The sequence below is a fragment of the Dendroctonus ponderosae genome, unplaced genomic scaffold (assembly GCF_020466585.1).
Source record: "Dendroctonus ponderosae isolate FM_Combo_2020 unplaced genomic scaffold, Dpon_F_20191213v2 Dpon_F_20191213_2, whole genome shotgun sequence".
Lineage (NCBI taxonomy): Eukaryota > Metazoa > Arthropoda > Insecta > Coleoptera > Curculionidae > Dendroctonus > Dendroctonus ponderosae.
Genome location: NW_026018165.1, coordinates 6,275,267 through 6,288,600, shown reverse-complemented (window position 1 = coordinate 6,288,600; position 13,334 = coordinate 6,275,267). Strand labels below are relative to the sequence as shown.

The following is a 13,334-nucleotide window of genomic DNA, read 5'->3' as shown; positions in this document are numbered from 1 at the left end:
GCTGTTGACGAACTGTGATTGTTTTTTAAATTAATGAAATTTTTTATTTTTTTTATTTTAGAAAAACTGATGATGGTGAAAAAATACACCAAAACGTATTTTAATTGATAAATAAAGACAATAAATGACTGAAACCCAGGAATTAGTTTTGATTTGGAATTGAAACACAGTCAGGAAAGTATATACAATTGTTCTTTAGGCCTTGAATTTGTAATTTCCTAAATTCTTCCTTCAGTAAGCTAAAGCAGAGTAAAAAGTGAGCCTTAATTTTTTCTGCAACTTCCCCTCGAGCTATGTACAAAACTTTTTAATGCCCAGTACTGGAATTAATCAGCGTTTGCATTTTCTTTTTGTCTACTCATATTTTCCCGGTTTTATTAGAGCAATAGTTATATATCACATTGAACATCCTTAGTTAGAATTACCCAATTTATTCAGTTAATATAAACTTTTTAAACCGGATTTATACTACGCACTTTCCCCGATTAATTGGCCAATAAATTGGGCCGCATGTTGAGGGTCATCTTCATCTTTCTTGAATGATTTATTTGCCGTTCATTGTCTTTGGAATATACTTTTCATCGCAACGTTTCGGTTGGTACCTCGAACCGGTTACAAGTTAATACTCCAATAAGACCCGAATAAACCATTCGGCATTATTAAATTCTAAACAAAAATTCCTTTCAAAGCCTGCTTTTGGCAAACGATCATGCCATTTATTAAAGGAATATTTGAAGCAACAAACATTATACTGCGAGAGCAAAAATGACGAAAATGAATATAGAACTTGTATCTTTGTCTATTTAAGAAAAATTCGAGAAAATACTAAAAATTATCCGTCCAAATAAGAGAGAAATAACCGTTTTTTCTATTCATATAAAATAGAACAAGAATATAAACTGAAACTAAACGAAATTGGAAACAAACAATATTAACGGAAGAAGTAACATCTGTTTTTTTTAGTAAAACAAAATTTAAAAAAGTTTTCCATCAACTTAAGCTTCGCATTTGGTCACGAACTAAAACGAACCTAAACTAATTTTAATTTAACCGAAACACGAAAATGTGAGTCTCCACATTTTGAATAATCGCCAATAACGATTGTTAAATTTTTCAAACAAACGGTTTCAAACCGTTATATCAAAAACTGCAAATTTTCCAATTAAGCAAATTTAGCTTAGGGTTTATTCACTTACTGATAAACTTGCTGGAAACTGCCAATAAAATTTTAAAAAATTATCAGGTAGCAGACCAAAACCGCTGTTGTTTCATCTCTTAATTGATTCATGTTATTCATTACATTCATATTTATATTCATACTTCATTATGTTAAACCATTATAAAAGTCTGATTAGTTTGTGTATAAAAAATTTAAATTGTGCACTGAAAACAAAATTAGAAAAACTCGTATTATATGCTCAATTTATCACCACAATTTATATGCTTTCATAAGCACGAAGAGCTTTGTCATTTTACGATGAGCCTGTATCAAAAGTTTCTAACTTTTAAAGCTCCAGAAGGGCAAAATTCAACATATAAAGCTCAAGATTAAGACTCGAGAAGGATTGAAAATACATTTTCGATAAGAACTTTTTGTCTCAAAAACTCTTCGTCTTTCGCCCATTAGGCCTAATCAGACTTTCCTAACGTCTAAAAAGATAGAAGCGAAAATAAGAGAAAGTTAGGGTCAAGTGTATGTAAGTAAGTAAGTGTGTGTAAGTCAAGTAATTGTAAATCGGGGTAAATGTAAAAATTCACAGATTACAAATCTATCACGTTTGCTAATATTAACGGCTTTATCACCTCTTCTTATAAAAGCCTCAGCAGTTTCTTCTTAGGCATCCCTTGCAATTGCAACAATTGCAAATTTGCAATTGTTGTTTTATCGCCTATGTAAAATTAATGCGAGTTTTTTTTATTTTAAAGGTAAGTATTGTTTTCTTGGCTTATAAAATGCTAAAATCCATATATCACTTTATGTATCTTCACTTGTATAAATACTGATTTATTAATAAACCGTTTGTTTCATTATTGTTTACATATACCCCCATAAAAATGGAATATGCTGTAATTGGGAACAACATTTTGGGGTAAAACTAAACAATGATAGGTATTAAATTTGAAGACTGATAAAAATATTAATTTTTTAAATGTCTCGAAAATATGTTCCAAAAACTCGTGGACCGGCCTTCACTAAAGAAGAACAGAAATGATGTGAAAAACAGAAACATAATTTATCGAGCGGCTGCTAAATACTAAAATGTCCCAATTGCAGTCAAATCGTGGAAGAAAGAACACTTTCAACCAGGAAAATGAAACCAAGATAGTTGAATGATTGCTAGCTCGAGCTAACGCTAACTTATGGAGAAGTTTTGACAACAGAATAAGTTCTGAATAAGCTAGTCAGATCAAGAAAAAAGTTTTTGAAAATCTAACCGAAGGAAAAGCCGATACCACAGAAATGAAATTTAAGGAATGCAAGGATGCCAGAAGAGGAAACTACTAGAAATAGAGAAAAGAAAAGTAGTTCAGACGATGAACAAAATGACCATTCGTTATCACATATTTAAGTGAAGGAGGATCTTCTTTTGAGGAAGATTTTCATTTTGAGGACGATCCGATTCCGATAACTAAGACAGCTGTTTCAGAACGCAAATATAGAAGTTTCGCACTTGTACAATTTAAGGGAGGAAAAAAAACACAATTACCTATAAATATTTTTGTTCTATAGAGAATATTGTTGATCAGGAAGTGGAAGTAGTAGGACTGAAATCTATAGATAATACAAAGAAAAACTTTGGGGTTCAGGCAAGTGATCTAAGTTTCTTGAAGAAAACCAGATACTGGGGCTATTGCATTTCCCACAATTAAGATGAAGTAAGAAATAATTTATTATAACTTTAGAAAAGTAGTTCCAGTGATGGAAAATTAATGGTTATGTTATTATTTAAGATAGAGTTTTATAAAAAAAATTTCTGAAGTGTTTAATTCGCCAGTTTCTAAGTAGTTTTTCAAAACAAAGCATGTTGTTTTTAATTCTTTGGTGTGAATGTAAACATGAACTTAAATTAATAATAAATTACAGGCTTTAAACAAAATATCAAATGTTTGCATCTACCTCGTTATTTTAATTTTATAATATACGGTTGAAATATTAGATGTTTCTGATTACCCCGAAGTTCGTGGGATAATGTAAACATTAAGAACTTTTTTTAAATATGTATTTTCCAAAGTTGAATTTCTTTTTCTTTTATTTCAACTCACTACAATGTAAAGTAGCTTATTCAATTATTACACAAAAAAATTGTAGGTCGAAAAAAGATAATGATCTATTTTTAAGTGATGATAAGTTTGCAAGAAAAATGTATTTGTCATAATCGTTTACTTTTACCCCACTCGACGCTACTAAAGTTGAAGTCGCTTATAATTAGCATGTCGTTGAAACAAACATTTTATCCGCGAAGAAGAAAAGGTTGAATCTATCTGTACAATCATTAATCAGGATTAGGTAAAATCACAAATTTGATTCTAAATAGTTTTAAACGGTTAAGAAGAGAAAGTAAAATAAAGATCTTAATAATAATAAAGACCTTTTTTGAAAAAAGTTTTTGTTTCTTCCTAATTGTGTTGTTTACCAAAAATGCTAACATTTTCAATACGAGTTAGGTGGAAGATGTAGTATAACCCTTTCGGATATTCCTTCGAAACTCGACATTTGATAATTATATGACCCGGAAGAACGGTGTTTAGAGGTCTAATTAGTCAATTTTTTATACAAAGTCATGTTCTCACTGTGGCGAAATAATCGTTAATTGCAGAAAATGTAATCAAATTCAAGTCCAACGGGAAAACCAATATTCAATTGCGAATTAATTGCTAAAAATTGCTCACTTTAAGAAACATACATTCATATGTGACTATTCTGAGGTTGTTTCGGTCACATTGGAAAACATGTGTCATTGGCTGAGCATATCGAGTTGTAGTCTCAATCTGATATTTTCATCGGAAGTTATAAGGATATTTACGAATATTTACAACTAAAAAATAGCAGTAAAATCATGAAAGGTTACACAAAAAAATTTACATCTTTGCACTTACAACTCGATAACCATGGAGAACTGGAAATATGTTTATATTTTAAAAATGTTTTGCTTATAATAAATAATCTCAGGAGTACGAGTCTGGAATTTTTATAGTACGTCGTTCAAACGCTTTCTATAATATGGATGGGTTTTCTTTATCAGTGAAAACTTTAAACATTTGTATATTATACTCAAATTTATTCAAGTTCGGACTTTTATTTTTTATACAGATACAGGAAATTTGCAAGATGGATTAAAAGTTCCAAATGACATCTTTCCTTTTCATACTAATTTCAATCGACTTCACGTAAAATTGATTAAATCACGAGAAAATTAAAAAAATGTTCCCCCTTTAACTACAATGTTGAGAAAATTCGATAAATTACGTTCCGCTCCACTTAATTCATGATGAATAAATTCTAATTCGATAAAAACATATCGACATCATGTTTTTAATGATTTTTAAATACAAAAATGATAAACAATAACTTTCCGATTTTAGCGAGACAAATAAATTGACATTTTTTCGAAGTTTTTCGTTTTGATGGTAAGAAAAACTAGTAAAACATTCATGGATCTTTAAAATGAAATGAAACAGATTGAAGCTGGAGGAATGGAACATTTAGAAATCCATCTTGCAAAGTCATTAAATTAAAAATAATACTGCTGCCTTTTCAACTATTAGAATAAAACTTTCCTATTACAATTGATACAATATTCAGCTCAGAAACATGCAACCAAACTTTCAAAAGTTCCTGCTTGACAAAGTTAAACAAAATGAAATTCCATTTAGATTGGAAAGTTAATTATTTATACATGCTATCATAAGTCAATAAGTGAGCGGTAAAATACATTCTGGGATTTCCTTGTATTAATCAATTCATTTACGCATGAACTAAAACTTACTTGAATGAATAGTGGCCATTTCCCACATATAAAACACTCAAAACACTTATTTCTCACAATCACTTCTCACCGCAGTTTGCAGTTTATTTACGTGAAATATGAACTTTCCTCAACTTATATAAAGAACCGTTCTATTTTGATAACCGTTCTGTCTAGTGCAATTATTCTGATAATAGTGTAATCTTATCTTTCATTTTGTGTAATAAGGGGACAAGATTAGCTTAGCCATATTGTCTGACCTGCTCCCCAATTAAAGATTGCGATATTCGAATTAAATAAAACTACGAAATTGCCATTATTTGTTCCTTGCTTGACTCGATTGATACATAGTTATTACTTATCCAGGTTCATGCGGATTGCCTTTAGGACTTGCTAAATGTATAGCTTATCAAAATACACCTATTCATTCGGTTTATTCGCCATAAATCTCGATTAACTGTACCTATTGCCTAAATAAAGCGATTGCCGTTTATTTTGTTTTGTTACTCTGGGATTTTCAAACATTTTCCGATTGCGTTTATCGTAAATACTGTTTTTATATTGACAATAATAGAGAGTTTTAGTACTTTGAGCATATGGCCGTTTGAGCATAGTCCAACATGGATTACCAGATGTTAGGTCGTAAATGCATCAATTTAAAGAGACTTAAATTAAATTTTAAATAAACGCTACATTATGAATTGGTGCGGGTTTTTGCGATATGGAACAAGAATATAAGATAAATAGAAATAAAGAAAAAATACATAAAATTCCCTTTTCCGCAGGTTGTTGACATGCTGATAAAGCCGTCTTTTACTATTCCTTGCAAACCGTTTCAACTCCTGCTTGACGAATTGAGATTTAATTTACCCAATAACTTTGAAAATGTTGAACACTTAAATTATTTATTTTGGTTCGGTGCCATTCCAATGAAAAATACCTTCAGACTCAACTGGATTAAGAACCTGTTTGCATCAAATAACTGAATTTTACTGCGCAATGACATTGTTCTTTACGAGCTAGCACATATTTTACATATGTTTAACCCAGAATTGTGGTGTTCACTGTTTGTTTTTCGATGCAATCTATGTGTACCTAAAGTATTTTTCATTTAACGAAGTTGTTAATTCGATATCATATGCAAATGCCACTATGGTGGGATCGTCTACAAATATGGCAGTTATTTTTCAGGTTTGTCTCATCTAGTGTCTTGCTTCATTTATTTTCCAGGAAAATATTTGTCTTTAGACTTCACTCTAAAATGTATATCTGAGCTCTACCCATATAAGGCTGTAATATTTATAAATATAGCTTTCGGAAATCTATTTGCCGCTTTTGATTCCAATAGTTTTCTATGATTCTTTCTTTTATGTTACGTCCTAATTTTACGTGTGGGATAAAACAAACTCATTTAAAGTCCACAGGTTGGTCTTTCATCTGTTTCAAATTGACGTAACTAGATTGTTATTTTAAATTCTACCTAAACTTTAGACATTTTCGCGAATGTTGAAATAATTAACTTATTGATAAAATCGGAAATCAAATCCAATCTTCAAATTGTTTATCATTAAAGTCCTGATAATAGTCGATTGTTTCAAGTCTAATTTTACTTTTCCAAATATTTTAAAAATTTTCCTAATCCGGTAGATAAAAATCTAAAAGGTTTAGATATGGCCGGTCATATGATATTTTTTTGGTTGTTTTGGGAAATATTGTGAAGCTACTCGTCCATAATGATTTTAGATCGGTTTATCCTGTGGAAATCAGTATCGTTTGGTTCTCATGAATGGGGGTTAAAGTGTATAGAGAAATTAAGAATACAGAAATATGTCTTATGTTGACTCTCAGCTTTTTTATTTTCCTGGTTTTTCTGTGTACCAGTTGAGTTAATCTTGTTTGATGGCTTGTTTCTAGATCTATAAATTAGTTCACTAAAAAGTGTTGAGTGTTCCATCAATAAAAAAAGAGTCGCACAATAGAGCTTTCCACAATTCCGCATCACGCTTACTTTTTGAGAAATTTGTCTACACTTCTATATTAGAGTCAACAATTTCTGGCACTTGACTACGTTCATTCTGCAACAAATTTTACTGTTAAATAACTATTCCGCTTAATGAAATAGTTGGGCTTATTAAGCACATTCCAATTTGAACCAAAAACTCAAGTTAAATCTGTTTTCATTAAATGCCATTTTTTCTTTTGAAAGCGTTTTATACCTTACACTCTGATTATTCTGTAGCTTTACGTGTAGGGTTATTTCGTAGGGATTTTCTTGTAGAATTTAACAGTGTAATTCCGAGAACTGTAAAATGGTTTCTTCTCTCTTAAAAAATCTATTTTTTAAAGTTGCCTAATAAAAGTGCAGTTTGCATGTGGTAAAATGATTGACTAGTCAACTATTGGGACATGAAGAATAACACATTTGAGACAAAATCAATCAGTTAATGTTTTTTGTATCGATTTACAAATAAATAATCATCGATCGAGAGAATATATTATCAACATTTTCTATTATTTGATGCTCTGTATTTATAGATTCAATAAATTTGTAAATAATGAAATTTAGACAATGAAGAAATCATTGGTATCAGTATATAATCTGTTTAATATTAAATGTCTGAACTTGTACGTTTAGAGGTGACCGACATGGTTTAGAGGTTTAGAGGTGACCGACAAGACCGACATGGTGCATGAACAATGTGCAGTTAGAATTCTAAGCGGAAATAAACAGAAATATAAAATAAGTGCTTTCATTTAAAACAATAAAGTTGACCGTATTAGTTATTTTTTTCGACATTCAATATCAATGAGTTTTTCATCAGAAAATTTCCAGTTTTCCCGAAAATCAAATTTTTTTAAGTTTAGAAGATTTTTTCTGGAGAATATTGTTATAAATTGTACAAAAAGCTGTGGAAAAAACGGCAGTTTCAGAATTTTAAATGGGCGAGTTTCTTCTATAAATCTTGCGAGGTGTTCAATTCGAACTACGCAATGATATGGAATTCCATTCTTATGAACTTTCGCTATATTAGGCCACGCGGAAACAATTTTTTTCCAAAATAACCCACCACGCATATGTAAATGTGATCCTCGATGAAATAATGTCTCTACATTTTGCCGTTCCTTCTTATTTCCATACGCTTTCGCTCAAAAAATTCGAGCAATTCTGAAACTTTCTATAGGGTGTTCCAAAACAACTTTATTACAGTAGAAATTTCCAGTTATTACACGTCTGCTAGAGATTTAGTGAGATTTAAGATGCATATGTTGGATTTTCATGAAGTTTATGTTTTTTCTGTTATCATTTTCTACAGTTTCGTACGTTACTGAAAGTTTTTAACTACCAATTTAAATGCTGGTTTGATACAGAACCGTTTTCGTATCTTGCAGTTAATTTTGTACGCAAAACGCTCTTCAGCCAAAACAGTCAAAGCAAATTAAAAATGTATTAAAAAAAGGAAAAAATCTAATATTTGGATAATGCCGTTACGAAGTGTTAGAGAATCTGGCATGTACTTTTCACACTAATTAATATTTGGCGATCTTAAGTTTTCAAAAGACGTTTTCGTTTCTGGCAGTTAATTTTGTATACAAACGTTATTGAGACAAACATCCAAAGTATGTTTCTGAAACACCCTAAATGAAATTCCCAAAGCAAAATAATTGCAATTTTAAGCTCTTTCAAACTGAAACTAACTTTTTAACCGAAGAAAACCTGTACCAAAAACTACCATTTTTATTAATATTCCATGTAGATTGAAGTGATTTACTGTGTATTCTCTTCCGTGCCTTTGTCGTCTATACCTTGAACATGTGCAACGAACCTGAAGACTGTCCGTTACTTCCACTCATCAGTATGCAGAATTAGCGAAATTGAATATAATTAACTAGTGAGTCAGAAAGTTGGAACAGTTGTTAACCTTGTGGAACAGTTTAAACAACTACCTGAATGCTAATAGTTACCTAATTATTGGTGTTTGTATACTAGAATGGAATTGAAATGGAAACTTGACTCATCAACAGGTCGTGAGAAAAACGAGATAAACTTCTCCAAATAAATAAATGTCTTCTGATATTTATCAACATTAACAGCACATTGAACTTGTAGGCTTTATAACAGATGTAATATTACCTATAAATAAAAACAGTGCTCTTGCCGTTATTATTGCTTGTTTGAATTTTTGTTTCTAGGTTGCATCAGCCTCAGAGCAAAAAGGAAAAATGGGGGCAGCACGAAAAATATTTTTACGATTTTTAGGATTTATTTTACTTAAATCTTGGATGTTTTGCTCCGATTCGATATTTTTATTCTTACCAATAAAATTCATTTTGAACTTTGTTGGACTCTTCCGATCAAATTTGCATACCACTAAAGTGCATTGTAGACTAAACATTCCACGTGCAAGTGAAAGTTTATTTTCGTTGAGGCAATTTCACAAAATGTAATCCTTGCCCTGATGAAAATGGTTGTAAAATAGATGCATCCGAATATTTTATTTTTTAAAGTGAAGGAAGACCGTTAACAAGCTGTTTCTTAGATTGAATACTGGTAATACTGATTTTGTTTCAATTAGAATCTGACTCTTCAGGAATATTTTACATTTTTCGTTTCTGACAGTTTTCTGCATTTTTCTCGTCTATTATTAGGTTTCAGTAACACAACATCAAAACCGAGATACATTTATTTGGAACTTTGAATTTTGCATTTTGTAAATACCTACTATATCGTAATGCTTTAACACTAATTTTCAATTAACACACATTCACATCTTCCACTGCTTTTCATTACGTTTACTTTGCTCATTACGCAATTAAATCCAATATTTTTACTTCTGCGCTTTAAATACTTAGTTTACTTACTATGGTTTAGTAATTAAGTACGTATTACGTATACGTAAGTGCTTAAGTATGTCAACTTATTTGTGATTTCAAATTTTATTTCCTCAATAAAAGCTGCCATAAAGGTACTGATTTTAGTTCTATATTAATTTTACAGAATTTGCAGCAAATTTTGGAACATTGAAAAATTTTATTGCCCCAGTTGTCGGCAAATATACTCATAAAATCAACATATTTGAAAATATGCACCGTTAGTTGTTAGTAGCACATTAATTGAACTCGTAATCCCGGAAGAATGTTTGGATGTAGCTAAACATAGATTATCAAGCTTACTCAGGTGCTTTTCCTTCAATATAAACTTCGATTAACATTTGCTAATAATTAGTTAGTACAAAGTTTAAGGAATCGCGAGCCAATTTAACCGAAATATTACTTACTCATACTGAAATGCTCAGCAAATTTCTGTACCTGCACCTACTGAGCTCTAAAACGTCTTAAGTAGTTTTGTTACACAAACTGTTAAAAAACAACTACAAAATATGTAGCTACAGCTTCTGGTTCATTCTCAACATTTTATGTCCGCTTAAAATCGCAAATTGGTCTTTTAGTTGCTTACTGTAGTGCAGACAAGCAACAATTAATGTAAACGGCACTAATTCAATCATAAAAAAGTTATGCATATAAAAAATTGTTTTAATGGACTATTTATCAGACACAATTTGAACTAAGAGCATTTAAGTAACGTTAAAAATTGCCAAAAAGTTATTACACGGGAAATTCCCGAATGGGAGTGAGTTTCAATGGAACGTATTGCACTTTTTATAAGCCGGGAAAACTTTTCAACTGATCAATTCTGATTCACTACTTCTGATTAATCACTGATTCAATTTAGTCAAGTTTATCGGAAAACTCTTGGGCTTTCAAAAATCGGGCGCAAAATATTAACTTAATTTTGGTGTAAAAATCCATAGTTCTTTTACTAATAATACTGTTGATATGAGGATTGGAAGACGTGGCTAAGTAATACGATTTTTATTTGTGACTCGAAATTGGTGCGTTGTACGAAGAAAACTCAAAAAACTCAAAAAACCGTTTTTGTTGAACTTGTACAAGCAATGAAGAAGTAAAAGTTGTTTTTTCATAAATCAGTGGATCACCATTTTTTTGCTCAAAAATATTGAATGTCATGTAGGTTCGTGCGCCACTTCTAGAACACAAAGTTCGAAAATATTTACTTTTCGAAGAAAAAAACAAAACTCTTTTTGAATTATTTATTTGCACTTTCATTGTCTTTGGAATATACTTTTCCAGGAGGATTTTGAATAACCGCCAACGACTTGTATTTTTCCAACACGTTATACCTACCAAAAAACTGTAAACTTTCCGACAAAAAAAAATTTGCTAAAAGCCGGTTTATTGACTGTCTGATGAACTTGGTAATTGCCAATCAAATTAGCTTATCAGGTTCCAGATAAAAATTTCTGTTGTTCCATCATAATTATCTGTGAGATAACAAAATGGCTCTTGGCATTTTCCATTACATTTTTATTTGATTTGTTGTGTTTGGAGTTCTGATCTATGCTTAAAAAATGACAAGTAAAACTAGGAAACGAGGCAGAAATTTTGATGATAATGAGGTTCAACTACAATTTTATTGATTAATTTGAAACTAGCGTCTTTAAAAACACTTTTATTTCAAAATTAATACAATTTTATAATATGGATTTTAAATGTATGTGACCGAACCTAACCGTAGACTGACTTTGGACTATGTTTAACTTTAACTGAATTATTATGACTTCTGACCAAACATCTAATGACTGAATTCTCGTTTCTGCTGTGGCTACTGTTATAGTTAAATTATGCTGATCCTAGCAGAAACGATACTACGTCTGATTTTATAACAATAGGCGGCATAAGTGACCATATAATTTACTAGTAAATCTTCTTGCTTAATGTAACACAAATAGGAACGAAAAGATCTTAAAGATAAAATATGAAAGACTGAACAAAAATTAAACATTTTTTTAAAATTCTGCATCGTCCTGACTGTGAAAATGGTCCACAAGTCGTTTTGTTCCATTTCTTGTATTATACGGCTTCCAATTAATTAAATTAACAAATAAGTTAACATTTTTTTCGATCGAAATATCCTCGAAATATTCAATGTAAAACTCCATAATTAGGATCAACCAATAAACAAAATATAACGTTTACGGTTACAATCTCGCCGATAAACCAGAATAGGCCGATCTAGTAGCAGATAAATTTATCTGTGAGATAAGCATTGGCATAGGTATTAAGTTTTTGCTTAAATAACACTCAAACGAATTTTGTCACTCCAAATAAGAGTCATTCAGAATAATTTTCCTTCTTTGATTGTTGCAATAATTAAAATATTGAACGTAAAAAAATCTAACAATCAGAGCTCGTTGCACATTATTTGCCTCAAGAATATTCCTACAGTATGCACAAAGTAATAAAATGATGGTTTACCTTCAATGCCTGTTGCAGTCAAATTGTTTAAGGATGCAGCCCTAGCAGGAACAGTCTCGATCGAGCTTTCTCCCAAATGAAAACTCTTTGGTCGCGTTCTCACTGATGAAACACTTCCAACATTTCCAGGTCCCACCGTGATTTGCAACAGACTCTGCAGTCCTTTCTCCTTATCGAAACTACTGGTTGAGTAGGTTAAGCTGGAGTTTTGAGAGGTGATATCGATGGGATCCTGAGGAGTAGAGGTTGGAGGCCTCAGTGTCAAATTGACGCTGGTAAAACTACGTGGGGACGTTGTATCGCATAATGCTGGACTGGGACTTAACCAGGGTTGTGTGGGGGTTAGATCGACTCTTGTGCTACATTTGGGCCTGGTGGGACTTTGAACTAGTCCCATTTGGCAGTTGACGTTCAAAGATAGGTTTAAGCTAGGGCTGATTATTGGGATGTTATTCACTAGGGTGTCAGTCGTTTGAGTGGGGGTTGACACAGTCTCCTTTTTGGGTGAGGCCAAAGTCGGGGAATCTTTCCTTGGAACCTGCTTGGTGGCGAATCGTTTCGCACTCAAAGGAGACCTGGGAGGTTTGTCCGCTAAAATGGGAGAATTCAACAGTTTATGCACATCACGACACTTTTCCGATAACTGCAACCGTCGCTGCCGTTCATTTTGCTCGTTTGTTTTTTTGTTAATGTCCAATGTGTTTGGTCGTTTGGCCGCAGTTCCACTTATATCACTTTTTATGTCACTTGATGGCACATCTTCAGTAGCACTTGGTTTCAATGCTGGCGGATTCGTATCACCAGAACCGTGGTTCATGTCGCTGTCTACGATTCGTTCGGAACCGCTCTGACTTACTTCAGAGATGCGATTCTCTTGTTTTGGATCCAGGAGCGTCTTCGTTGTTACAGGAGTTGGGATAAAGGGGGGTGATGAAATCTGAAAGAAAAAATCGTTTGATTTGATTCTTCAACTAAATGCTTAATGGGAAATTATTGTGTTATTTTGTGCTGGCGTGTCTGTGCCGGTGGATC

General features: G+C 31.9%; 1 protein-coding gene across 3 annotated transcripts in view; it reads right to left on the bottom strand.

The window, feature by feature from the left end:
* The window catches only part of LOC109538280 (TGF-beta-activated kinase 1 and MAP3K7-binding protein 2), a 55,227-nt gene that overhangs the window by 11,924 nt on the left and 29,969 nt on the right, over window positions 1-13,334 (bottom strand). For all 3 annotated transcript variants that reach the window (XM_048663979.1, XM_019905448.2, XM_019905450.2), the window contains one exon: window positions 12,303-13,239. In XM_048663979.1, the coding sequence (XP_048519936.1) occupies window positions 12,303-13,239 (937 nt within the window). The remainder of the gene's footprint in view (window positions 1-12,302; window positions 13,240-13,334) is intronic.